At 47.7% G+C, this 26,962-nt stretch overlaps 1 protein-coding gene across 1 annotated transcript in view; it reads right to left on the bottom strand.

Moving 5' to 3' along the window:
* The window catches only part of LOC146172857 (uncharacterized), a 100,619-nt gene that overhangs the window by 21,859 nt on the left and 51,798 nt on the right, over positions 1 to 26,962 (bottom strand). Inside the window, exon 2 of the mRNA XM_084584097.1 lies at positions 5,964 to 6,153. Coding sequence (XP_084440223.1) covers positions 5,964 to 6,128 — 165 coding nt within the window. The 5' untranslated portion in view covers positions 6,129 to 6,153. The remainder of the gene's footprint in view (positions 1 to 5,963; positions 6,154 to 26,962) is intronic.

Below are 26,962 nucleotides of genomic sequence, written 5' to 3'. Positions count from 1 at the left end.
AAGGCGGAGCCACACAGTTACCAGGTCCCGAAAGGAATATACCTCGCACTTCCCGTTCACTTCTGGCTAAGGGTTCTTCGATGTTCATAACGAGGCAGACACAAAAACGCTGTAGGCGTTGATCCCTTGCAGTCTGCAACTGCGTTAACGTATCCCTCTGTCCTCTTTGCCAGCTGAAGAATGCCGGAGAAGTGGTTCGTTGTACAACCCAAAACAGCTGTCGAACCCTTTTGGCGCATTGCCCAGCTTGCGACTTTGACGACAGAAAAAAAAAAAAAAAATAATAATAATAATAACAAAAAAAAAAAAAACCTAGGAGGCCTTCGCTTTAAATTTTCCAAGAAAAAAAAAGGAAAAAAAAAAAGAGTCGCACGTTCGAACCTGCAACAACGCCAAAAGACGAGATCGTAAAAAAGAAGAAGAAGAAGAAAAAAAAAAAAAATAAAATAAAACGTAATGCAGCCCTTACTCCGATGAACTCGAAAGCAGAGATTTGAGTGGTAGCTCTCGTATGAGTTTCATGGTTGCAGTTTTTGAGGTGGCCGGCTTGCTTTCAAATCGCAAATCTTGATAACCCGCGGCCAAGCGGTCTGGGCAAACGCAACTTCAAGAGAGCGCGCACTGTGAGCAGGCCTTATGAAGAGACCGGAGACCAGTGCACGATCTGAAAGCGAGACAATTCCAGGGTGATGTTCAGGGTAGCGCCGTCAAGATCGGCTGCTCTTAACCGCAATACCCGAACAGCATTATAGTTGCGAAAGCGGTGCTAGCCTAACCCCGCCCGTGAATCAGCTGTCTGCTAAGCGAAGCCTCGGGCCAAACCGAGATTCCACTCCCACCTCCCCTCTCCTACTACCGCCATCACCGATCCACTTCTCCGCCCATCCTGCCAACCTCCCCCTTCCAGAAGAGCCATCTGAACACTAGCCTACACGTCTTACCCTCCAGAATCCACACCCACCTCCAACGCATATACCTCCACCAGACATCCACCAGACATCCACCCAATAGAAGCCTTCCGCCCAACAGAAGTGGATACCTCTGCTATCCGCCTCGTATACAGGTGGTGCGGGGTTCGACCACCAGTGCTGCCAGGCATAGCCATCGGTAACACAATGGGTACAAACTGTCCGGGCCTGATGCTCGGCTGATATAAGGTGAAATTGCTGGGGGATGGGTGTTTGACCCCAACTTGAGTGGGGTTAAGCATCACACAAAAGATACATCTATACAATGTAACCATTCCAAAGCTGTTCCCTCATATCCGATTCCGTAAGTGCAGAAACATGCTCCATGTGACAACAAATCTTCGGACATGTAAATTGGGGTTCAGTTACGTTCAACTACCAAATATAAACGTTACTGACGTTTCAGTAGAGAGTCTATATGTATACCAGTCTCAGCTAAAAGCAAGCAAGCCTTTAAATAAAACGGCGTATCCTAGCCTGTGCCAGTTACCTAGTTCTCGTCATTTAGTAAATAAAATTATCTATCTTTTAATGTGTTTGCTCACCAAAAGAAGAAAATATTGTCACTTCAGAACTTCTAGCTCATGTGATAAATAGCTGGCCGAAATGTTCGCATCGAAGTGCCATATAAAGTAAAATCTCCCAGTACATAGGCAGACGTGTAGCAACGGCAGCCCTGAGCAACGTGTTCGTCGCTCAGAAAAGGCATTGACACAAAGAGGGAATCTACTACTACAATAGACATTTCCCTGAATTATACAAGCGTAACTACTACCGATATTCTACGCCATAACAGAAAATTTCCTAATTTCTAAAAAAAAAAAAAAATCTATGTCGGACCCTTCTCCATGCAGCAACTTAACATCGCCAACCGGCAGAACAAAAAGAAAAATAATAAAAAGGAGACTTTTGGTCTTTAAATGATATGAAACTAGGTGCCAATTCGATTTTCGTCATATCTTAGCCCCGAAATTTCCCGAAGCAGGAAAAATTATCCGCAGTGAAACGCCACTGATCCCCACCGGCGCGAACGTTGTTTCATCAACCAGGGCTCCTGGCCGCGAAGCAAAGTAGTACATTGGGAGACGCAATGCGGACGAAAGAGGATTTCAGAGTTGGCACCGGTCCCGAACGGTCAGTCACTGAAGGACAGCCGTCTGGAGTTCCCCGCGTTGCCTAGCGAGTCGCGACTGAAACTCGCAGTCCGACCCGCTCCCGTCTCCTGCAGTCTGCTGCAGAGTTGCTTCTGTTTTTGCCAGTCATGATGACAGTGGCGTTTACTATGAATGTTTGCCATTGATAAATAATCTTGTAACGGGTCTATAGTGAAAATGTGTCGCTAGTACATCATCTATACTATTAGTATTCCCCCCCTGTATTCAGGCTATGAGGAACGCCGCAGTGGAAGACCCCGCAAATTTCGACTTACCCGGTCTCCATAAATCTGCACTGACATCACACAGTACACGGCCGCCATGCTTTTCGCCTCCATCGACAAGCGATCACCGCGGCGGAGATCGAACTCACGTCTCCCAAATCGACTAGCAGTCGGGTGCCCTAAACACTGAGCTACCGCAGCGAGGCGAGAATCGCGATAGCGTTCAAGAGCTCAGGAATTAAGGTTTTCATCTAAATTCAATTTTTCTTTAACTAAAAAGGGTAAGAGTTAGAATCCGCGACATCTAGCGACATTTGGTAGCAGAAGTGCAGAGGCACTGAGAGAAATGCAGAGGCAAAGCGCTTACGTGAGAAATGAAATGCAGGAAAGCGTTTCCCTGAACACGGAAGTAGCTGCAACACGCGGCAGAGCTTTCGACACAGATGAATGCACTGCAGATATGAATGACAGTTTAATGCCCGCACTGCGGAAGGCGAATCAAATGCCTTCGAGCCATGTGTCATTCAACTCAACTGCAAGTCTTGTACGCCTACATAGGAAGCCTCTCAAAGACATTCCATTGGAATGTCGACGGAGAACCGCTGTTGCTGAAGCCATACAAACGCTTTACTCTCTCGTCTTTTTAAAGTACTACGGCGAGTAGCAAAATATGGTGGCTCAGGTAATCAGGCCGGGTTTAAAAATGCGAACATTCTAAGCAACCTTTTGGGTTCCTTTAATTTTAGTAAGTGAACACCTTCGATGAGTGCGCCTCTTTGTTTATACCCGTGAAAAGAGGAGACGGAAAGGCAATAGGACTGTACAAAAAAAAAAAAAAAAAAAAAAAAAAAAAGACGAAAAAGTTTGTTATCAAACAAAAAGCAGGAGAGGCGCCCAGATGATAACACGACCTTCTACATATTGGCAAATTGTAAGGACGATTACGATACTCCCTAATGTTAAATTTGAGCGCAGCTATGGATGCATTTTTACGATATATTGTGGCAAATAATTGGAGATATGCTTGTGCGTACGTGCGTTACATGTATGTATGAATGGGTGTATGTATGTATGTATGAGTGCATATATGCATGTAGAGTGCATGTATGTATGTAGAGTGCATGTATGTATGTATGTATGTATGTATGTATGTATGTATGTATGTATGTATGTATGTATGTATGTATGTATGCATGCATGTATGTATGTATGTATGTATGTATGTATGTATGTATGTATGTATGTGCAGTGACAAGCACTCCATTTTTCTCACGAGCCAAATAATTTTTCAGAAGAGGAGAAAAAAGAGCAACGAGCGAGGGGCACAGAGCTCGTTAGTCTTCTTTCGCCTCTTCTGAGAAATTCTCTTTGGCTCGCGACTCTCATTCGCTCGGCTGCGCCTGCAACGGGACCAACGGCGACGCGGGCCAGCCGCTTAACGTGCTTATCTCTTAAAGAAGAAAAAAAAAAAGCTGGCTAATTGCTTCAGCCTTTCTCCATCCTCTTTGCCCCTTGAACCATATCTGGCATCTAAAATAAAACACAATGTAACGAAGAAGATTGCATGAATCTACAGTTCGCCAGGAAAACAGCTAGGCGCCCGTTGCTTTGCCATGTTGAAGTTGACAGCAGAGGAACCAAAGACAAATCTGGTTCCCGCGCTGTCAACCTCAAATTATGTAACATAACCGCCTTCCTTTCTTTTTACTGTATTAAAACACACCTACCTTCCACATTGATTCCAGCAACGTGACGTTGAAGCCAATCAGTACCAGTTGAAGTGCATTACCGGGAAAAAAAGTTTAAGGAAGCGACAGAACGAAGAAAGCGCCAAGACAATAGTTTCCTTGAAATTTATTACAGCCGATACCGAATATATCGAATTATTGCTTATATCGAACTGTCAGAAAATCCCCTTGAAAACCCAATGCAAAAGTATAGCAGTGATGTTCGCCTTTATCGAGCTCTCCTTTATCGGAACACTGATATATCGAACCGCGCGCCATGGCCCTACAAGGGGCGCTTTTCCTAGTGGTGCCACATGGCTAGCTTTCGCGCGCGGAGCCCAATCTGCTGCGCAGCCTTGGCCACCTCCTGGCAACATTAACGTTGGAAAACCACAGGTCAAGGTGAACATCGAGTCCAAATGAAAGTGGACTTCGGCCTGGCATGATTGTTTTCAACGTGACACTGTCGCCATGAGGGGGAGCTGGAGTTCGATTCACTGGTTGAGGTGCGGTGAAGCAAGCCATGCTGACCAGAGGTTTGAGACAGCTCTTGCCGGCTTGTTTCGCTGCTGGAGGAAACGAAGAAATCAAGTGTCTCGTATTTGAACTGATTTATTGTTGGCCTTATCATCTACCACTAAGGGAATAAGACCTCTTCATCATCAGTGGCTTTTCCGGAAGTACTGTCTACAGCATGGTTTAGTGCCAACCCCGAAGGCACTTGTGATACGCTGTGCAAGAATTGAGCCCTGACACATCCACCTGTTTCTATATAATACAGAGAGCGCGTTTGCACCCCCCCGAGCGGCACGTTGAGGTGCTCCCCGCTTTTCAACGCTTGGCGCGGAGTGACACTCGAAGCGCAGAAGCGCGCGCGTACACCTCGCGAGAAACTGCGTTCGTGGCGGTCTACCAGTGTGACGGCGGGGCGCGTATCGCAACAGGAAGCGCGCCGCTAGCGTGGGTGCACCGTATTCTAGCTTTTGGGTTGGGGGAGAAACACATCTGTACGCATGTTTCATATATGAAATTATCGATATATCGAACCATTTGGAGATCCACTTCGAGTTCGATATATCGAGGATCTACAGATGTGAGTATTCTGGCATTCATCCGCGAACTCAGAGACAAGAATCAAATCTGAAGGCATCTCCTGCTCGCCAAGCGCTGTCGGCTAGGGTAACAAGACAGTTCAGAATTACATCACCAGTGCAGGGCTGTCGCCTAGACAAAATTTCCGCCGCTCTGAGCTACACACAAAACATTTGGAAGCATAACAAGCACCTGGAAACGCGAACCCACGCATAACGACACAAACAGTGTTGTAAGGTTCTCGCTTCAGCGGCAGCGACAATAATGTCAATCCCATCGCTGCCCGCGGACGAAATGACGCGAGGCATACTCGTTCCGCGCAGGACAGCGACGAGAAGTCGACAACCAAGTCTTTACAACTTGCCATAATACCTTGTTTTCTCACGGCCCGATCCTTTAACAACGGCATTTTAATTTCTTGTTTCGACAGTAGGACCTATTTCTGCAAGGATGGCCAATAGTGACTAAATAATCGTACATGAGCAGTCCAGTGTAAATGTAGGGCAATAGATAAACGCCAAGACCCCGCTCAATGTACGAGGACACCCATATATTTCCCCCCAGAACAAAAAAAAAAAAAAAAAAAAAAAAAGAGTTCCGAAGGAAGCTGGCCGAATGTTGAATAAAAACCGGAAATTCAGAACCCTAGACGGGATAAAGTCGTCCGTTCGAATAAACTGGGAGTTCGAATTAGGCGGGCGGGAACTGTACAGTGACAGTCACAACGACCGCACCAAGTAAACACCAGCATGTGTGTCAAACAGTCCGAAGCAGCGGAGAGCACGGCACGTGCCTCACCTGCACGGTTTTCTGGACGGCCGTGGCGACCACCCCGTCGCCGGTGGGCGTGATGGTGCCCTGGGTGTCCCCGTTGGCCTCGCGCTTGCTCTTGCGTCGCTTGACCTTGTCCTTGGGGGCCGGCGTGATGTCCGCCGACCGCTGCTTGCCCATCTTCTGACCCATGGCGACAGCCGCCCTCACTCACGCACTGCGAACGAAAGACAGGAGAGAGGAATTAGTCGACACTAGACTATTTTTAACATGGGTACTTCCATGTATGCCCCTTCGTGAGGGTGCGCATCTCACAGCCATCCACTAAAGCGTCGCTCATAATCTGAATCGTTCTAAGGTTATGATTTGCAATTACCATCGCCAAATTTATAGAGAGGTTTCTAGAGAATGCCTCTAGCCGGCTACCACGCAAAACGTGGCTAGAGTAGACGCAGTCACGTTTACACCGGGCGTTAGAGACGCGTTCGGACCGAAACAATTGTACGAAGCGCGAATAAGGGATAAGCGATTCGGAAGTTAAATTAACCTACTCTGCTGCTGAGTTTCCCTTGACCGAAGTCTTCATTTTGCTGTTAGTGTTTAAACTGCCTTGGTGTTTTAACTGATGCATCCTGATGCATATGATGATGAATCTGATGCATCCCAACTGGCAAAAAAATTTGCTACCGAAGCAAAGTATCGACTTTGGAGCTTGCAGATAAATCACTATCAATTTCTTTACTCGATTGCCCCACATATAAGATCAAGACTCCCTCCGAAATTTCCTCGCTAACTAGAAACTCTTTATCACCGACTTCGCCTGAACTGTGCCTATACAAATAGCTTGCGATACCGTTTTGGTCAAATGAACAGTCCGCGTTGTGGCAACTGTGGTTCGGTTGAAACTGTGCAACATATCCTACTTGAGTGTCCTGCGTACGCTGCCGAGCGTGCGTACTACGAACATAGCATGAAAAAGCTCTTCCCAGTGCCTTTAACAATGGATATTGTTTTAGGCCCCTTGGCCTGCCCTAGGCAACAGACTCGCAATTTATTTACGTATTTAAAAGAAATTAGACATTTAGACAAACTTTAAGTTCACCTTGAATGTTACCCTCAGGCATTTTTCACGCTGTGAACTCTATAAGCACATTTATCAGACTATGCATTTCATCATTTCATCTTATAACTTTACTCCACGATGCACCTTAGAACGCATTTAATGGCCGCATTTTACCTCCCTCATCATTTCTTTTAATCTCCTCACGATTATTTTTCAATCTTTTCCTTCCCAATTCCCCTTCCTAAACAGAGTAGCATGTCAGCGAAATTTAAACACCAGCTAAAATCTCTGTTCTTCATTAAAGGGTATCTCTCTCTCTAAAATTAGGACCCTAAACAGAAAATACTTAAATCACGATGGTGTGGTGTACACCGACGCCTCGGACTACGATATGGCTGAAGGTGCCTTTGCCATCTGTGTAATTAAGCAGTCCAGTGACGTCAGTAAATGCGTATCAGCCGCTTCGGTCAAAGTCCGCTACTCGGATCAAGCGGAAGAATCCGCAATCGCTTTAGACATCGCTGCAACAGATGCGGATATAATTGTCAGCGATTCAAAAACTGTCGTATGTAACTTCTCGCGTGGCAGAATATCAAATACTGCCAGAAATATCCTCGCGGATATCAGACTGGTCAGAGAGATAGAACTCGTATGGATCGACAACTGCCCACTCAGGGAACCGAGGCAATGAGGCTGCTCATCAACACGGTCGAAGTTTTGTCGGCCGAGCGGTGAGACCTAATGCCGAGGAACTTGAAATGGAGGGAGGATTGCTCACATACAGTGAACTTACATAACACCTCAAACTCTCTAGGAGAGTATACTCTCCACCATACAAATCACTAACAAGACAGCAAGAAATTGTTTGGAGGAAACTACAAACGAACTCCTTCCCCAACCCTGTGGTTTACGCACACATATTTCCGGACAGTATAAAATGCGGAGAGAAAGCCGACCGTAATCACATTCTATGGGATTGCTCAGGGAACCCGCCTCCCAACGCTCTCATAGAAACTCCATCACTTGAATCCTGAGGAAGTGCTGCGCAACGCGAGCCTCGATATACGAAAAATGATAAAAAAGGACCCTTTGATCGCCACGCAGATGTAAGCTTCAGACTTGGCAATTCTGTGCCAGATGCGTTTCGACTTAACAAAACACGTTGCGGGACTAGTTGGTGAAGCATCGAACACTATTTCTACAGTAATAATTCAAAACTTATTTGTGAAAATAATCTTAACTGATCATGTGATGCAAGAGGCAAGATCAGGGAAGCGCAATGCGGTTTCCTGATCATGTGATGCAAGAGGCAAGATCAGGGAAGCGCAATGCGGTTTCTCATCACCATAATCAACTAATTAAGTAAATATGAAACATGTTCATGGTCTATGCAGTCGATCTTTAATTAGAGCTCAGGAGTGGCTCCCTTTAATCCGTACACCTGCAGTACACGGCTCATCTTTCTCTGACATATTTGTGCGCAGGTTTTCAGAGCGCCATGGCGTAGCGTTTGCTATTGTATTTTTGAACGAAGCATAAATGAACAAGCTTGCGCACGCTGCCAAATTTTACTATTTAGGTTTCGCGATCTGACTGGTTTAAAAAAAAAAAAATGAACATCAATCGCTTGTCGCTGATAGCGCATGCGCTCAATGAATTTGAACGGTGATGACGGTAATATCGCCATATATTCAACCTGCATAGCGTAAGGGGGGCAAGGTGTCTGAAAGTTTGTTTTGTTTACGTGCTTTTACAGCATTGCAGAAACCGCAACACAGCGTCCCCGCATAATGACCCAAAAGCTCTTATATTGTTTTAGCACTTTCAGTACAGCGATTTAGGACAGACGGCTATAAGTGCAGCAACGCAACGTTGTAAAGGCAGCTTTCAAAGCCAAGTGAAATAGACAACTGACAACATAATCCGACAAAGTTGTGCTCAGTCGGCGCCGAATAACAACAACAACAACAACAACAACAAAAATATATCAATGCCACAACATTCCTCTTCTACCATCAAGGGAGCAAACAGCGCTCTGCTCAAAGTGGAGGAGGCGAAAAACATTTGCTTCCTCCTCTGATCAGCGAACTGCGACCGACGCCGGTACTGGTGCTGCCACCTCTTCACTACAGCGAGAGCTATAACAAATGCTGCTTCCGAAAGGCCCCATGGAAGGGCGCCGCGAGCGCGCACTGAATAGGAAGGGGCTTGGGAAGGGGAGCCTCGACCGTGGAATCGATGGCTCCTTAGCACTAAATACAGTCATACAGTCACTCGATAACAATGTCGCTTCCGAACATCCATACAGCCGACGCTATCGATGCTGCATGACGCGAGCAAGGAGGTTATATAACAATACGCGAGCCACAGGATCGTCGCAGCTCGCTGCTATGGTTCATATCGCTTCCTCACATTTATTCACTATCATCACTTCGTCTATCAGGGAGCGACACGGGCGTCTATACAAAGCGCGGCAGTTAACGCGCGTTCCACTTTACGCTTCCCGCGGCTATCACGAGGACGATGATATCTTCGTCGCAAGGTTCGATATCTAAACGCAGTATTCATGTCCGCACTCGACGCATGATCATTGAGCGTTTACGTTACACCCATTGCTGAACAGCAGAATACGGGGAGGGGGTGAAGGGTGGCTGTTCCTGGCCCTACGGGGCTGGGACTGGTAGGTCAGCGCCGCTTGCGGTGAGGGCTAGCCTGCCACCGATTTTTTTATCTGTTGTAGGCCGTCATTGCACCCGCCACCGCTTAGGTGGTGGGCGACGGCTGCTGCGGCGCGCGTCTTTCTCTCCCTCTTATTTTTCTTTCCTTCTCTACTTCTTCTCTTCTCTCCGCACGAGGCAGCGGAGGTGGCTCAGCTACAGAGCCAGTAGCAGGTCCGTGCATTTTCATTTCCTTCTTCCTACAACAACAACAACATCCCTAGAGTGCTGGAAAACAGTCATACTACAGGCGGCCCTATATCGCACGACGGTTAACTAGCCTTCACGCGGGTTTTTCATCTTAGGGCCTTGCTTCCCCGTTGCTTTACGTTAGGTCCACTGAACTTCGATTAGTTCTGTGAAAAACATAAGATTTTTAGCTAAACTAGTTGCTGCAACCGAAGGAAGGAAAATAAAATGCACAGGTCTGCCAACTGGATCCGGCTGATCGTGCCACCGCCGCGAGAAAAAAAGATCGAAAGAGGAGACCCGCGTCGCAACAGCAGTCATCAGCTAAAGAGGCGATTACGAGGGATGTGTGAAGAGATAGCCCGTGGCAAGCAGCTTGAGGCAAAACCGACGAAATCTCCCAAGTCCATAGCCCCGGAGATCAGAAAGACTGTTTCATCGTGAACAGGAAATTAGGACATAAAAAAAAAGGCATTCGCGGACTATGCGTTGCGGAATGCAGAGGGTTCTGGTTCAAACGCCAAAATCGATAACTTTATTTCATTGAATTACTTCTATTTTATTAAATACTCAATACAGGAACCTCCTCGGAAATTTTAGCTCCATTAGGACCCTCTCCCAATTCGTTGGCATTAGCTGAATGCGGGGTGCTTGAAATTCCCGCCCCTGGCCATGAAATTGTGGCGTCACGACCCTGTCGACCAATCAGGATGTTTCCCGACCGATGTCTATGGTAGCGGCAGCTTTTCGGCGGAACGAGGACTCAAACTCTCGCCTCCCGGTCACAGCAGGACATTCGAATCGCGCAATGAAGGGAAATACTAATTCGAACTTCCTAAACTTCGGGGTGATCGAGGGCCTTTGCCGACCGTGGCGGAGACTCCTAGCCACTGCAGGTGCACCTGTTGTAAAGCAGTCGTCGGCCTCGCCACACCGGCGGACGCGGCTGCTGCAGTGCGCCACTACTAGTGCTACTACACTACTACTAACAGCAATACCAGTACTACTACTACTACTACAACTACTACTGCTACTACTACTACTACAACTACTACTACTACTACAACTACTACCACTACTACAACAACTACTACTACTACAACTACTACAACAACAGCAACTACTACTACTACTAATACTTCTACTACAACTACTACTACTACTACCACAACTACTACTACTACTACCACCACTACTACTACCACCACTACTACTACTACTACTACTACCACCACTACTACTATACTACTACTACTGCTAACTACTGGTGGCGCAGTGGTTAGGGCGCTCGACTACTGTGCCCAAGGACGCGAGATCGAATCCCGGCATCGGCGGCCGCTTTTCGACGGAGGCGAAAGGATAGGCGCCCGTGTGCTGTGCGATGTCAGTGCACTTTAAAGAACCCCAGGTGGTCGAAATTTCCGGAGTCCTCCACTACGGCGTCTCTCATGACCCGAGCGGATTTGGGACGTTAAACTCCAAAACCAAACCGAACCAAACTACCACTACTCCTATTACTGCCACCACCACCACTACTACTACTACTGCCACCACTACTACTACTATTACTACTCCGAATATCAATACTAATACAATACTAATACTCCCCTCTGCCAGCACGTTCTTCGCTACAACTCTAAAAGTAGAGCGAAGCCCTTACTTCGGCGGAAATAACGGGAAGGCATGTTCCACACTGTGTCAATGTGCCTACGACGCGCCACGCACCTACTCCCCTCCAGCAGTACCCGCTTCGGCGAGCAAATTTCGCTTCCCCCAGTTCCCGCCACGCGCAGCTGCCAAGGTAAATCATGCAGCTGCTGCTTGCGGAAACGGGACAGACTACTGAGGCCGCTTGGTTTCCAGCACTGCACTACACGCGTAGGCGCAGTGGGGGCACGCCGATGTGACTACACGCGCGCTCACAATTGACGCAAATGGGCAAATCAAGAAACAAACAAAAAAAATTATTACGCACACTTAGAATTCGATTTGTATCTCTGATTTTAGATCACTATGACGTGGCTAATGCTTATGTTAACACTCCAGTTCTATGCTGCACGTCGCAACTCCCGACCATGAATCTCCTTTTTATTTCAGTTCGGCTAGAGCAACAGTGTAGAAATATTTTTATTTAGGGTATTTTGACGCAGCGTCATCTGACGTCATTACACGCTTTCAAGACGTGATGCGATATTGGATGAAGAACAGCTGGACGTTTGTCCGATTCATATTTGGACGCGCGACGCTACGTTTCGTTTAGCGTTTCCATTCGCATTTCATCGTAGCTCGGCGTTCAATGAACTTTTTTTTTTAAGTGCGATGTTTCGTATGCAAATTTCAGATTAATTTTCCTCTTGAGGCTCTACTCAACGACAGCAGACCGCCATGTAAAATCAAGCGACACGACTGACGTAATCCAAGGACGTAACAGGGCCATATAACCAGACTTTCGTATGACTTCGAATATGTATACCGCCAATGGAAGCGGACACCGATAGGTCAAGATTTCAGTGCTGCAAGATATCAATATATGCCCTGAGGGTAGATATGATCGCGTTAATGTGTCCCTTCTTTGCATATCACTTGGTAGATACGGACACACAATCCCACGATAAACACAAACCAACGAATACGTCTCGAAATGCCTTCGATGACCTCAGTGGCTTGTCTTGACTCTTGACGCAAGGCTTTTGAGTCCAATTGCACGCCAATTTTCTGTTCAGAGACATTAATTTACACGCTTACAGGTAATAAGGATGCTTGAATCATGTCGCCATCTGACCACAATTTTTTCAGGCAGTTCCGAGCACGGTGGTTCCGAGTGACGTCACGACGACCCTAGCAAGAGCCGCCGCCGCTTCAGTCCGGCGTGCCCCGATATACCAATGAGGAATTGTATAGTGCCGTCGTCACTGTTTATACTGTGTGAAATTTGCGGGGGCATTCGAATTACCCGCGCGAGGTTATGTGGTTATGACTTATGACGTCACCACCCTCTATCCATTCCCGCTTTTCTCGCCACGGCGATCCCGACGCTAACGCCGGCCTTTTGCAGGAAGGGACCTTTGGAAAACGAGAGAAAAGGCATCGGTACCACACGGAAATCTTAAGGTGCTACCTTAGCTAAGTATAAAGCTCACGGAAATGCTAGACAAGCTCATTTTATCAGAGGGAAGTTTACGTACGCAACTCTTTCTCGACTTTTAAGACTTCACACTAACATCTGCAGATCCTCCCCCGGGTCACATGCAATATGCCGACATTCGTTGTCAGAAAAACAAACAAACAAACAAAAAAAAAGCGCACCGGTTTTCCAGGGCAATTTTAATACACCATGCGAGCGCAAGACGAACTGTGAAAGCAAGATTGTGCAACCCAACGGAAGATTAAGTCATAATTCCAATAAATATGTCCACGCAATTAAAATTGATGGAGAAGAAAGCTAGACTTTACGGAAACACGGACCGCCTGTGTCAGTCATGAGTGCTATGCGCGCACTTTCCCTCTAGTCCCCCCTTGGCAGATATGTGAGAGAGAGAAAAAAAAAAGTTGTGACCAGCCCCATATACAGAGCGATCCATTGGATTTAGCCCATTAACGCCGGTTGGGTTGGGTTGGTTGGTTGATGGGGTTTTACGTCCCAAAGCGACTCAGGCTATGAGAGACGCCGCAGTGGAATGCTCTGGAAATTTCGACCACGTGGAATCCTCCAACGTGCACTGTGCGAACGCCAACCTGGTTGAACACGTGAAGAGCCGCAAGTGCACCGCCAATACGCTGAAATTATTTTGCTGTCATTCCGAAGACTCCATCGTAGAGCGTTCTCATCTGTCACGTGAACGCTTTCGGGAGGCAGACGATGCAAAGCCGACGAAGTGACGTCACGGGTTCGTCCACGAGCACGTGAGAATGCAGAATGGCAGGCGCGTGACTGTCGCCGAAGCCGTACCAACCAAATGCGTCTTATTTGGGCATATAGTATAACACCTCTTGCAGCGGTGCAGCGCAACATCCCCGTTCCCACAGAAGACGCACGCACCGTGATTCACGCACCTTGTTCCGTCTGCGCGCCACATGTCGAGTCAGCGAAGAAGAGATATCAAACCGCGAAACGCAATCCGCGGAGAGTAGATAGGCGACGCGCTGCGCTTCCTGTGGTCAGGTTACCTTCAATGGCGCGCCGCTGTACATGCGCGGAATCGGAGAACGCTCCAGACAATACCGAAACGTCAGACGTCGTTGTGTCTAGCAGGCTGCCAGCGCAGACTTGCATGCCTTGTTCAGACATGCGCGCCAACTGAGTTCGTGAAGTACGTGTACTTTGCTAGATGAAGAAGGAAAAACGGGCTTCAGGGTCCTTCTCCCGAAGTGTTTGGGACGGTTTTGCACCGCTCTTCTCACACCCAGTTGGCCTCCTTCCGCAACAAGGGGTTCGTGCCAGTCCCGTATAAATAAAGACCACCGTGGCCATTTTGAACAACCTCGCATGTCTACCTCTGCATCTGTGGACCAGCACACGTTAAACAACGGTTATAGAACTAAAGGCCATCTGAGCGCAGGCGCAGCTACACACACTAATAAAACATTCGTAAATAAAAAGAAAGGAAAAATATGCCAGCACGCTACAAAAAGAGAGAGAGAGAGAGAGAGAGAGAGAGAGAGAGAGAGAGAGAGAGAGAGAGAGAGAGAGAGAGAGAGAGAGAGAGAGAGAAAACTGAGGTGTTAACGTCCCGCAAGGAGGCCACAGCGAGGGTCCTGCTTTTTTTTTTTTTTCTGCTTTTTTACCTGCCTTCGTGAATACTACCGCCGTCGCCGAGATCGAAGAGCCGAACTCCATAACTTATAAATTATAAGTCAGTGCATTCAGGAACGCGCCAAAACGTTCTTCTGCGGCCGCACTGCCTCGTTATGGGAAATGTTAACGGGTTACGGAGGACACGTGCATCTAATTTTCGTTGTTCTATAAGGATCAATTTCACGGCCTTCTCTGACGGCTATGGTTGGGCAGCAAAATACTCCACTATGTCGCAGCTTCACTCTCCCCTCATTTCAAACTGGTGAGGTGATGATTAAGAATAAGACTCCATGAAACATGAAGAATGCGTGAATGTTCGTGCATGCGCCTTGTCCTACCAGTTGGTGTTTCCTAGCGTCCTTTTAAACGACTTGCAACTTCTACCAGGAGCGAAAAGCCCTACTGGGACGACGGAGTTTTCACCGTTATACCGTTGCTGGCTAATGCGCTTGACAGATGCGCTATTATATATATATATATATATATATATATATATATATATATATATATAACATGCAGCAGCCTCCGATGACCTACGAGTCAGTTGTCATCAGCGCCTTTTAAGAGTGACATCACGAGTATAACATTTAGCGCAAAACGACAGCACGAAACTGGGCGCTACTGACAACTGAGTTGTTGAAGGGGAGCGAGACATAAATATACAACAGGCCTGCGCAGACGCAACCTAACAAGGGACTTGGACTTATATTTATATGCCTCGCTCTCCTTCAACAAATCAGTTGTCAGTAGCGCCCACGTTCGTCCTGCCGTTTAGCGCTAAATGTTACACTCGTGATGTCACTCTTAAAAGGCGCTTTTGACAAGTGACTCGTAGGTCATGTCGCGATGTCAGAATACCAACTAGCCCAACATTTAACTATTAAGAGGGTGACCCCCACGATTGGTACTTCTGCAAAAGGATGTAGGCTCATTCGGCGAAGAGACATATTACAACTTGCACAGTGCTTTACCTATACGCACTACACCACGTGCTCCTGTTACCGCAATGTGCATGGGTATGAAAATTTTGACAAGTCGACGCTCGGCCAGACAGTGCCTATATATGTACGTGAACGAGCCTAACTTAAACATAGTGGAAAGGAAGTTATTGGTGTGCGATGTATGTAATATGCATGACAATAAAGAAATCCACAACAGATTAAAATATGTGAAGGCTGCCCAGGCGTGCACTGTCTTGCCTTCTCATGTTTTGTTGCGCTGATGTTACATACACATTTTATGCTACTTCCGTAATGATTTGTAAATTATGTACGCAACACATTGTTTCACTATAAATATACAAGGCTGTTTTTTTTTTTTTTTTTTATGAGTTTTGGTTGAGCGGTAGTGATTATCTTGCTTAATAGTTTGTGGTTCGATGCCCGAATTTCGTCATTTCTACGCTCTGATATTCATTTCGGAAACCCGATAAAAACAATACCTCCCTTAATTTCTATTTTCACGATTAGTTAGGGATAGGGTAATCGCGTACGGCCAACGTCAGTGCAGTGGCGACATATTCGAAGCCTTCCGCGGAACAGCGGCACCCGGCCTGTACTACGGTATGAGATAAATGGTGTTTTAAGACGTCTCGGGCTCCACGTGCTTCGGCAGCACAAACACGGTACGATAAAGGGCTCCACTAATACACAGAACGTAAAAAAAACTTCAACTTGTCATGACTGCTTTTGCAAAGTGATCAATGTTTTCACTGCGAACCCCTGCATGGACTTCCATTAGAATGGAGCAACAGTCCGAGGAACTCGGAACGTAACGGGCGCATTTCAACGGGGAAAGAGACTGGGTGACCACGCGTCACAAGGCAGGATATGCGTGAGTCACCACTTGGGAGCTCCCCGCTGTCTCCCACATCACCCCTCCTTCTATAATCTCCATTTCTGCTTGACTGCGATGAGACGACACACACACACACACACAAGGCGGGAGGAAAAAAGGAGCCCACAAGGCGGGGGGCGGCGTTTCTTTGTTCAACGACCCTCATAAAAGACGGCGGCGACCTCTTTGCCGACATCTGCACTGTAAAGTGTGCGTCATACTAAGCAAAGTTCAGCTTAGGAGGCGTTATTTGCGATACATCTCTTTCGCCAGTGGCTTCCATTTAACAACCAATATGGAACATTGACAGGAAGCGGGTTCTACGCCTCAAAATGAATATTCGAAGCATGACAATGATAAATGGTGGCCGTTCCTAGAAAGCTGAGTTTCACAACGTGTCACATAATCTTTTCAAATAGGAAAAAAGAGTAGGGGAGGTATGGGAGGTGTGTGTGTGTGTGTGGGGGGGGGGGGGGGGAATTTGGGTTATTTGGTAGGAAGGTACTATGGATAGCTGGTGTTGCAGTGACTAAGATCGAGAAATGTATGCACGGGAATCACTACGTCCTTTCAATTGCCAATAATTTTTAAGGTACAGCATTTTTACCGATCTTGAGGTATAAAGTCCTGCAGTGTCCAATTGAAAACATGGGCAAGTAATACCTCTCCGCACTGTTTGCTCAAAGTAGTCAAATATATCGGCTTTCAGTGCATTTACGGTACGGGACCCAATGCCTGATGCGGTCACTCGAAAGGCAGTGAAAAGTACGGTGACGGTACCATGGATAAAAAGAAATGCTAGGAGGTAGTGATGGCGGTGTTCTTCGCAAAAAAGGATTAACCTTACAGTTGGTGCTTCTGCCACTGCTTTGCTCCGCTGAGCGATGTTACGTAAACTGCGGCTAATGAGAGAAGGCGAAAAGAAAAGCCTGGCATCCTTTACTTGCGCAGAAGAGTCGCGAACTCTCGCAACTTTGTTATCCCCAAGGCCAAACAACTTGCGTCGGGACATGACATCGTCTCTCTTAAGCTTTGGTGTCAAGCGGCGGTCATTCGCAAGTCGCAGAAAGAGCCGACACGCTGGCCTACAACGAGATAAATGCGTCGGTCGCCGCCCCTAAAAGCCCCGCCGCCGCGAGAGTCGGCACGTCGGCCTCTCTTTCCACTCGACTCTACCCTGAAAAGACAAGGCGCCTCAACGGATAGCGCCTCAAAGTGGGCGACGAGCGACATAAGGGCACCTTCCCATCGTCACCGCATTGCGTTCAATTTAAGGCAAAGACCACCCTTAAGACTAAAAAACTACTCGCATTTCGATCCAATGTATTTAGGGGCATGGGTAATTTTCTGTACGAGCAGTGCCATTTAAATTACTTTTCTACTCTCGCGTTAACCAATAAAATTTCCCGAGCTCCTCGCTATCTGCCTCCTGGCCATCATCAACGACATTTTCCTAAGACCGTGTGGTCACAGGTGGCAAGCACTCTCTCGACATGTTCTTACGGGCCTGGTCGGGCAGGAACGCATTTACTCGGCCAGCAGGTGGAGGCATGCCGCCACCTAGACGGAATACACGCGAGAGTTTATCAGCGCAGTGCGGCGTCGCAACAAACGTTCGTGCCCCAGTGACTCCGCCAGTACGGCCACCCTTCCTAAGTGGAGCGCCAGGCAGTGATACGGGGCCACAGCGTGAGAACTGTACGTTGGCTCGAGCGCTGCACTTCCAGACACGGGTAGACACGGACTGGGGGAGCCCCCATTTCCGGCGAAACGGTTCGGGTACAGCGGTGCCTGCCACGTCATCAATCACAATACGCAAGGATATTTATCAAATGAATGATCGCTGTCACTGCAGCACGGGCTGAAAATACGAAGCTAAAAGGAGCCTAGAGAGTGTTGAGACGCTTTGAAGCACCGTTCATTTGCGGGCTGCTTTGGAGCCCAGTCGACGACAAGATACAAATGCGAGCAGGAAGACTTCGAGGCGACGACACCGAAGTTTCAATGTGCGCACACAACAGCAAACAACAGTATGAACAACGCGTGAAATGTTTGACGAAGGTGACTGTTGCAGTAAGAATGATCGTAAAGCAATAGTGATGTATGGAGCAGGCATAACTGAACTGGGAATTTTGCTCGTTGTCAAGAACTAAATAAACTTCGCACAAGAGCTTCCCCCCCCCCCCCCCCCCCCCCCAATTGACGTTTTTGCTGCCAAACCCCCCGCAGCGTGGGAAACGAAAATTCTCATTGCCTCGGTTCTTTACAAGCAAGCCAGAAATTGATGTTAAAAATAGTTTGCCGCCATAGATGAAAGGATCACATGAAAGTCGCGAAACACAAAACAAATAACATTATGAAACCTATTTGACCAATGTGGCGGTCGTTTTTTTTTTTTTTTTTCCTGCTGTACTGCGTTGCTTTGCTCTGCAGTAATACGCACGATAATGTAGTTTATCTTTACGCAGTGCTGCGTTTTGGTCTTTCGCCTGTATTATTGCACCTTCATTTCAAGCAAAAGCTGCGTCTTTGATATATGCATTTTTGTTTTCGAACCCCACACTAGCTTCCGGCTATGGGTTCATTTGCTCATTTATATGGGGAGAAGTGAAGGGACACACAGCGCGTCTAAACACGAAAACTAAAACTTCGTACGTAGTAATACTTTATGAATGACATTTGAGGATCAATCACAGTTGCCAGCCGTAAAGGTCGTGCGACCGACCCGTCGCTGGCGTCTAGGCAGTGCCTCTATAGTACTGATGCTTACATTCCTGAGGCGACCAGCGGTTTCCCGAAAGGTCTCGCAGGTCTCGCGCGGACGAGAGTTCTTGAGCGCTACCGGCAACAAGAAGCCGGGTGTGGGAAAACGTCACTTTTGAGATGCCGCTGATTGGCTAACGGTTTGCGACTCGCAAGTATGATTAAGCTGTTTTCTTAGTCCGGCGCTGACCCGTGTACTGAGTCTTCTGGTAGCAATATATCTGATTCACTCCACTTGGCCAGCATGGTCACCATGCCAAGTACAGCTTTAGTGAGGAAAGAAAAAGTGGGGTTCAGGAACGTGGTGGCGTGTGCGTCCGAGACCATGATGGTTCTGGGCTACACAAGCCCACGCAACAGCTCGTGATTGGATGTCCAGATCGTCGCTGGCCTTAACTTCATTCGAGGTGTCAAGGAAGGGATCAGGCATGAGTTTTGTAAGAGGTAGATGAGCACAACAATCCAAAATTATATGACTCAGTGTTGTTGTCCCACCACAGGAGCGACAGGTCGGGCTAATTTCTGACCATTATTCCTGACCTGACCTAATTTCTGACCATTTTTCAAGCGAGCTGCTCGGTGGGGACGCCAATTTTGATTAGGAAGAGCTAGAATGACTCACCCTTCTCAGAGGGCGGTGCACTTATACCTGGCGGTACGGTCGAACATTAGTCCATTTGTGAAGTAAAATTTTCAAAACACAACAAAACGAACGTAGAAGCCTCAGCTGGCGTCAGGCATTGAAAGGGGCAATCTTGAGACAACCGAGAACGACACCGCTGCCGAAGGAGTTGTACAGAGACAAAAAGCTCGCAAGCAGAACTCTTGTTTCGGCCGCTGAAAAGGCTTCCCCTAGCTTCCAGGGAGGCAATTTGGAAGACCTTGACGACGTTCCCAAGCGTAAACCGAGAGGGCGCTGTGCTCTGGACGTCCGAAAAGGACACAAGACATACAAAATACGGAGGGAACAAACTGGCTTAGGGCGACGACACTGCACACCTCGGAAGCCTTATTTTCTTTTTGCCCACAAGAAGCTGCGGTACAAGTCCCGTCATTGCAAGGTGAATGTAAGGTGAAGGGCTTGTACTTTATGACGCCCGTGTTGATGACAATGAGGAAACGCAGAAGTGATCCTAGTGAAACACTAGCGTAGATTTGCAGCTACTACGAAAACACGTCCAAGTCCAGAAGTGGTGGCGTTGGTGAAAACTGTATTTCCGGGTTTACGTGAGCACATTCACATTTTGAAAGCACAGACGGCAACAGCACCGAACAAAGCGCGAAAGACTAGGAGTCCGCAAACCGCAGGTGTTATTTGCTGGGCAACTCGATACCGGAGCAATTACAACAATTACGAAGACGATGATCCGGACACTACTAGCAAGAAACTATCCTTCCCGACTTCCACCTACAAATGACGAACATATGATCATATCCGTATTTTTAACGCGGGCCTTCCTGTTTTTGTTTTTCTTCAGCATCTCACCAAAAAGTGCGCGTGAAAATTATGGGGCAGCGCGATTTGCTGCCAGCCAGTGCGGCTATTACTCCACACTATCTGTGTGGTGTTTCGGTGTGCACGATTCAACCGCACAAATAGCGCAGAAGCATCAACTTTGCAACAAGCGGCTTCGCTTCTATATGACGCGAACTGCCACCGCGGCTGCCAATACCGAATCCGCAAGGGAAGCGGAGAATGGGAACTGTGCAATTGTTACCTGTTCACCGAAAGATCTATTGGCCAACACGTTTGCTTGAGTCACTTTCTGAGCGAGTGACGTAATCTGCGCGTGCTGTCCGAGTTTATAACCGTACGGCTACACAGAGCGCATCACAGTACCCGAGAAATGCGTTTGGGGAATAGCCATCGGCCTATCATACCAAGATGACGTCACCTTTCACACGCAGTACTACATAGTGACGCGTACAGCGACATACAAGTACACATCGCATGTTTCAGAAAAACTATCCACCACGCAAAAAAAAATATATATATATATATATATATATATATATATATATATATATATATATATATATATATATATATATATATATCTATGAAAAAATTCTGTTAGTTAAATTAATTACTGCTACGCATACGCGCATTGATACACTTACAGAAGTTGAGCAGGCAATTAATAACGGCAGCATCAGTTTCCGGAGTTTCGAAAACACAATTAGCCTTCGCGCAGAGGATCTACTAATAAAGGAGGAAGACACGCTCAAGTTAGTGCGGGCGCTGGTGGTAAGCAGAGCCATGCAGTCTTCCCTGTCAACACCTGAGCCAGACGGAGAAAGAGCACGTGAAAGCGATCCTCGGGAAGGCGAACAAGACAGCGCTGGGGCTGCCAATACGAACGGCAAACGAGAATTTAATAGCCCTTGCCTTAAACACCTACGAAGAGCACCGGGAAGCACAGCTTGTCTCTCCGAAGATGAGGCTAAAACGCCCTACGGCGGGACGAGCTCTCCTCCGAAGACTGGGCTATCATGACCACATACTGGAGAATTGAACGGACGATAGATATACCGGGAGCGATCCGGTCTACGTTTGTAGATAGCGCCAATTCCTAAGAACATGCATCCTGTCGTTCATCAGGGTAGGCGTAGGGCCAGGGCGGAAGCCTTAGCCAAGACCTTTCAGAACAAGTACACCGTCTATGTAGATGCGGCGATGCACTCAAATGAAAGAGATGCGGTGGTGACGGTGATAGATTTACAGCTAAAGGAGAAAATGAGCACCTCGCTACGGAACTGCACCGTGTCTGATTAGGAGGAGGCCGCTATTGCTCTAGAGGTCGCTGAGGGCAATAGGTCCGGGCGTTCGCTGGTAGTTATGACCGATTCGCAAGCCGCTTGCCGAGGATTCCCTAACGGCAGGATTGGCAAAAAAGCGGTCACCATCTTGAAGGCCGGCGGGACAAGCGACGCTAAATAACTCGTACTTTGGGCTCCGGGGCATATCGGCATTGCCGGGAACATCCAGGCCGATCTCACAGCTCGAGGTTATGCAAACCGAGGGAGGTCAGAGGCCGGAGAGACCGGGGCAGTGACTCGTACCTACGCAGACGTTTTGGTGCACTACCGGGGGACCAGAAGTCGGTATCCTCCGCCTCATAAGTTGTTAAACAGGGAGCAGTCGGTGTCATGGCGGCAGCTACAAACAAATTCTTATCCATGCCTGTCTTCATACAGCAAGATACATCCGACAGTATACAGGGACACATGTCCCTGGTGTGGACATAAACCGACAATTTATCATATTACATGGGCCTGCCAGAAAATAGATGCAGGGCCATGATTCACAACGGCACGCCGGAGCAGTGGGAGGCTATGCTGCCCAGTTCGGAATCGAAAGACCAGCTTTGGCTGATTGAACGGGCCCGCCGGGCAGCAAAGGCCGTGGGAGTCCTGGAATGAGGACCCAACCACGGGAGCTCAATACTATTATTTTTTTTTTTTTTTACATTATATAAAGTTCTCCTTCTCTCTCTCGTCTATTTCTGGTGCGATTCGAAAATCGCATGCTTCAAAAGTATGACTGCGTTTACGGAATTCCGGAAACTGATATGGCCATTAATAATGATCAGCTATAAATACATAGTTGCATATAGGCGTGTATATGTAAGAGTTGCCCATGACGAGAATAATTCAGTTCCATTGGAACAGTCCTGATGAATTAACTAAAGTAGAGAATTCATTCGAAAGTCACCAACCCTGCAGGCTTGATGTTTACTATGGCCGTGTAGCGGAGCACTATGAATGCGCATAGGGCAGTTTGAAGTTATGAACGAATAAGAAGACAGTTTTCGTAATCCTCCTCCAGTGATGTGGGACGAAAGTGATTGTCAGCGGCCTCTCTCTCTCTCTCTTTTGACAAACAGGGCGAGTATGCGCCGCACATCTGAATGTAAGAAAATGCTGAAGCTGAGCAGGCCGGCCACAAGAACGGCCTAACCGAGAACAGAAATGAACAAGTCACCACGAGTCCAGAGAGCACCTGTTGGCCGTCACGCATGATGCATGCATAAGGAAATTGAGGCCTGAGCTGCGCTTGGAACAAAAAGGAAAAGGCGCAAGAATACACACACGCGCTAGCTACCTCGCCCGGTGCACCACACGCTACGGAGAGGTGAGATGCGTGCTCACGCGCTGTTACCGTACTCACGCACATCTAAGCAGCATATTGCCTGACAATATAACCAAACAACTCGATGTTCTGGTATTTCCACTACGGCGTTCGACGTGAGAAAACACTTTCCAGATAACAGCCCTGAAGACACAGGAGGACGCTTATAAGCTGAAGAAAGTGGACGCGATAGTAACCACGCCTGTTCATTTCGTGAATTTTTATTTAGAGACATGGCACAGAGTTTGCCAAAGTGTTAGTCTTTCATCATCATCATCATCATCAGCCTGACTATACCCACTGCAGGGCGAAGGCCTCTCCCATATTTCTCTACTTAACCCGGTTCTGTGCTAGCTGCATCCACTTGACCCCCGCGAACTTCTTAACCTCATCCACCCACCTAACTTTCTGCCGCCCCCTGCTACGCTTTCCTTCTCTTGGAATCCAGTTTGTTACCCTAAGCGACCAAAGGTTATCCTCTCTTCGCACTACATGTCCTGCCCATGCCCATTCTTTAGTCTTTAGTTAGTTTATTTTGGGGGGAAATGAAGGCGCGGTATGTTACTTTTCTGGCGAACACCTGCAGTTACAAAAAAAAAAGCATACCACTAGAGCCCCAGTACATCTGTACAGACTATTTAACAGAAGCGGTGAAATTGAGACCAAAGCACGGTTTCTAAACGCAGCCACTCTCTCACATAGAGAAAAGTTCTTCACTAACCCCAACTATAGTCCGGTGGTGGTTTCAGGAAAGCGTACGGATAGCCTAAATTCGCTTTGATACGGTAGTTGCGCGGCGCGGGCGTGCTGAGGTGAGTTCGCCTGTGCGTAGTCGCTGACCCGCCGTGAATCAAATGACGCGGTTTGCGCGTTTCCTCTCCTTTCCCCTTCCTGCTCTAGCTCTCTTCCACATGGAAGTCGTGCTGACCTATCAACTCGGTTGCATGCCTCTGTTTACCGGACTCTTTATTATTATTATTTTTTTTTCAGGCTAGGCGACAGAGGCGAGGCTGCCTCGCGCATACTTTTGTCTCTTCCGCACAGGTTCGTGAGTCCCGGTATACTCACGATTACGGAAACGACCACGACCCTGCAGGTACGTGCACCGCCCTCGCAATGCTACCCGGTGTAATCCATCTCTGCGGGGGAGATGCTAAAAGCACGATCTGCGCATTATGTGGGACACGTGGCAGTGGTCGACTCCGGCCCAAACGCAGGATCATTCAGTATCATTATTCGTTTTTTTTTTCTTGTTTTGTTTTTCAAAGGCCGTTTGCTATGAGTATTTTTGCTGTGCAAACCGCGTGGCCTTTTCATAATCATCACAACAAGACTCGCTCATGCAGGTCTGCAACTACCCCGAAACGAGCGCCGGCCGCGGTAAACAGCAAAGTTAACTTCTTAGTCTCACAAGCTTTTCTGCATAGCCTCGCAACACAACCCTCTCCCTTCCTTAGGCAACCGCAGTTGTACCTTGAAGAGTATCGCTTATTTCAACTCCGCGTCGTGCACAGCCGGGCCAAATCCCTTCATGTCTGTCCACTTCGGCTGTGATATCGTCAAATGTGTAACGACGCATTTGTTTCGAGTTTGGCTCTCAGCAAAAATGGATTTCACGGCTATTTCTGGGTCTGTCGTTGTTTCCCCGGTGTCCGGACATTTTTCCGCAACAACTGCTGAAAATATCGCACCTCATGCGGTAACGTGACCGAGACTCTTTGGACAGTGGGAGTGTATTAAGAAACTTCGTATTAAGAGTGCGCGGAACATGGGGTGGGCCACGGCTAGATTTGACAACTCCGAGAAACATACACAGTCGTCCACACTCTTGACGGGAACACGCGAGCAGGTGGTCGGTCGTCACTGCTCCCCACCCGGCAGCGCATTGAAGCCAACTGGCAAGCCATTCTAGAAGAATCGCTTGCAGGCCTCTCAGACCCGGCGCCACCTCACTTGGGTGTGCGGTTACACAGCTAGAAAAGTGTTATTTTCGTTATCATTACTACTTATTATTCTTCCGCTACACTCCTCGAAAAGAAGTAGATTAAATTTAACCCTGCCTCTCCTTGCCGAGGGAAACAACGCAACGACGATACGAAGTTCGCAAAGAAGCATATGTTCTATCGACTGTTTGTCCATCGGAATGAGTGTGAACGTGCACAAACGCGTACATATGCCTACAGAGTGCGATGGCGACCCGTTTCGAGGATGAGATGGAACAATCGGAGCGGAGCGTTCAGGGAGAGTGAGGCCGACTTGACCGAGAAGTGCATTCGCTGAGTGCGGCTGATTTAGGGGCGAAAGAGCGAGGGTGGAAGAGGGGGTTTAAACCAGAATCGGTTGTTTTGTTTTCTCGTACAACTCTGAAATGTAAGAATCATGCGACGCAAAGGTTGCTTCACTGCCGTTCATACATCGACAAAACCCACTGCATACCTTTGTCAAACGTGTTGTCAAAGAGAGGCGATATATAATGCGGTGTGAATTGGAACGCAAAACTCTCGAACTCCGCCGAAAGCCGTCGGGTGGCGGCCTAAGCCGACGGTCTATTCGGTAAGAACAGTTCCTATAGCCTATACCTATAGTTCCTTACCTACACCTATAATTCCTATGTCTGTACCTAACGATAATAATGCTAGATACCATTATACTACCAAAAGCCCTGTTCTGAGCTGATTTTCTCAGCGCTGATCCCTCTTTGCTGCTGCATAAGTTTTTATGCCGCTAATTTAAAGGCGGACACCACATTCAGCGCGTCTTTCATCCTACTACTGAGGTGAAGGACAATAAAGGTTGGTTGGTTGGTTTGTGGGGTTTAACGTCCCAAAGCAACTCAGGCTATGAGAGACGCCGTAGTGGAGGACTCCGGAAATTTCGACCACCTGGGGTTCTTTAACGTGCACTGACATCGCACAGCACACGGGCGCTTTTGCTTTTCGCCTCCATCGAAAAGCGGCCGCCGAGGCCGGGATTCGATCCCGCATCCTTGGGAACAGTAGTCGAGCGCCGTAACCACTGCGCCACCCCGGCGGGGTTGAAGGACAATAAAGGATCAGCTTCCAAAAGATGCCAGTCTATGCGTGCGCTAGGACACGGACAGTCCTGAGTGTCGTGGAAGGTGAATTAATAACGAAAAAGAACAGTTCGCAATTACCTCCTATTCCGGTTTATTAACCCGCTCCCTTAAATAACAAGCCTCGCTCACGAGACAAAACACCTCCTTTCATTTCGAATTTGGCTGGTTTGGTTTGTGGGGTTTAACGTCCCAAAGCGACTCAGGCTATGAGAGACGCCGTAGTGGAGGACTCCGGAAATTTCGACCACCTGGGGTTCTTTAACGTGCACTGACATCGCACAGCACACGGAAGCCACTCCGTTTCGCTTCCGCCTAGGACGGGATTCGATCCCGCTTTCTTGGGCACAGTAGTCGAACGCCGTAACCGCTTCGCCACCTCGGCGGGGTTCATTTCGGTTTTATTGGCGTTTACCTATGCCCAATAAAGAGAAGCTAATTTATCTATATATTTGCAG

Source organism: Amblyomma maculatum, chromosome 11, assembly GCF_055883805.1.
Source record: "Amblyomma maculatum isolate TAMU_Amacu chromosome 11, ASM5588380v1, whole genome shotgun sequence".
NCBI classification, from domain to species: Eukaryota; Metazoa; Arthropoda; class Arachnida; order Ixodida; family Ixodidae; genus Amblyomma; species Amblyomma maculatum.
Note: the sequence above shows the minus strand (reverse complement) of the source record. Positions and strands in the feature narration are given on the sequence as shown.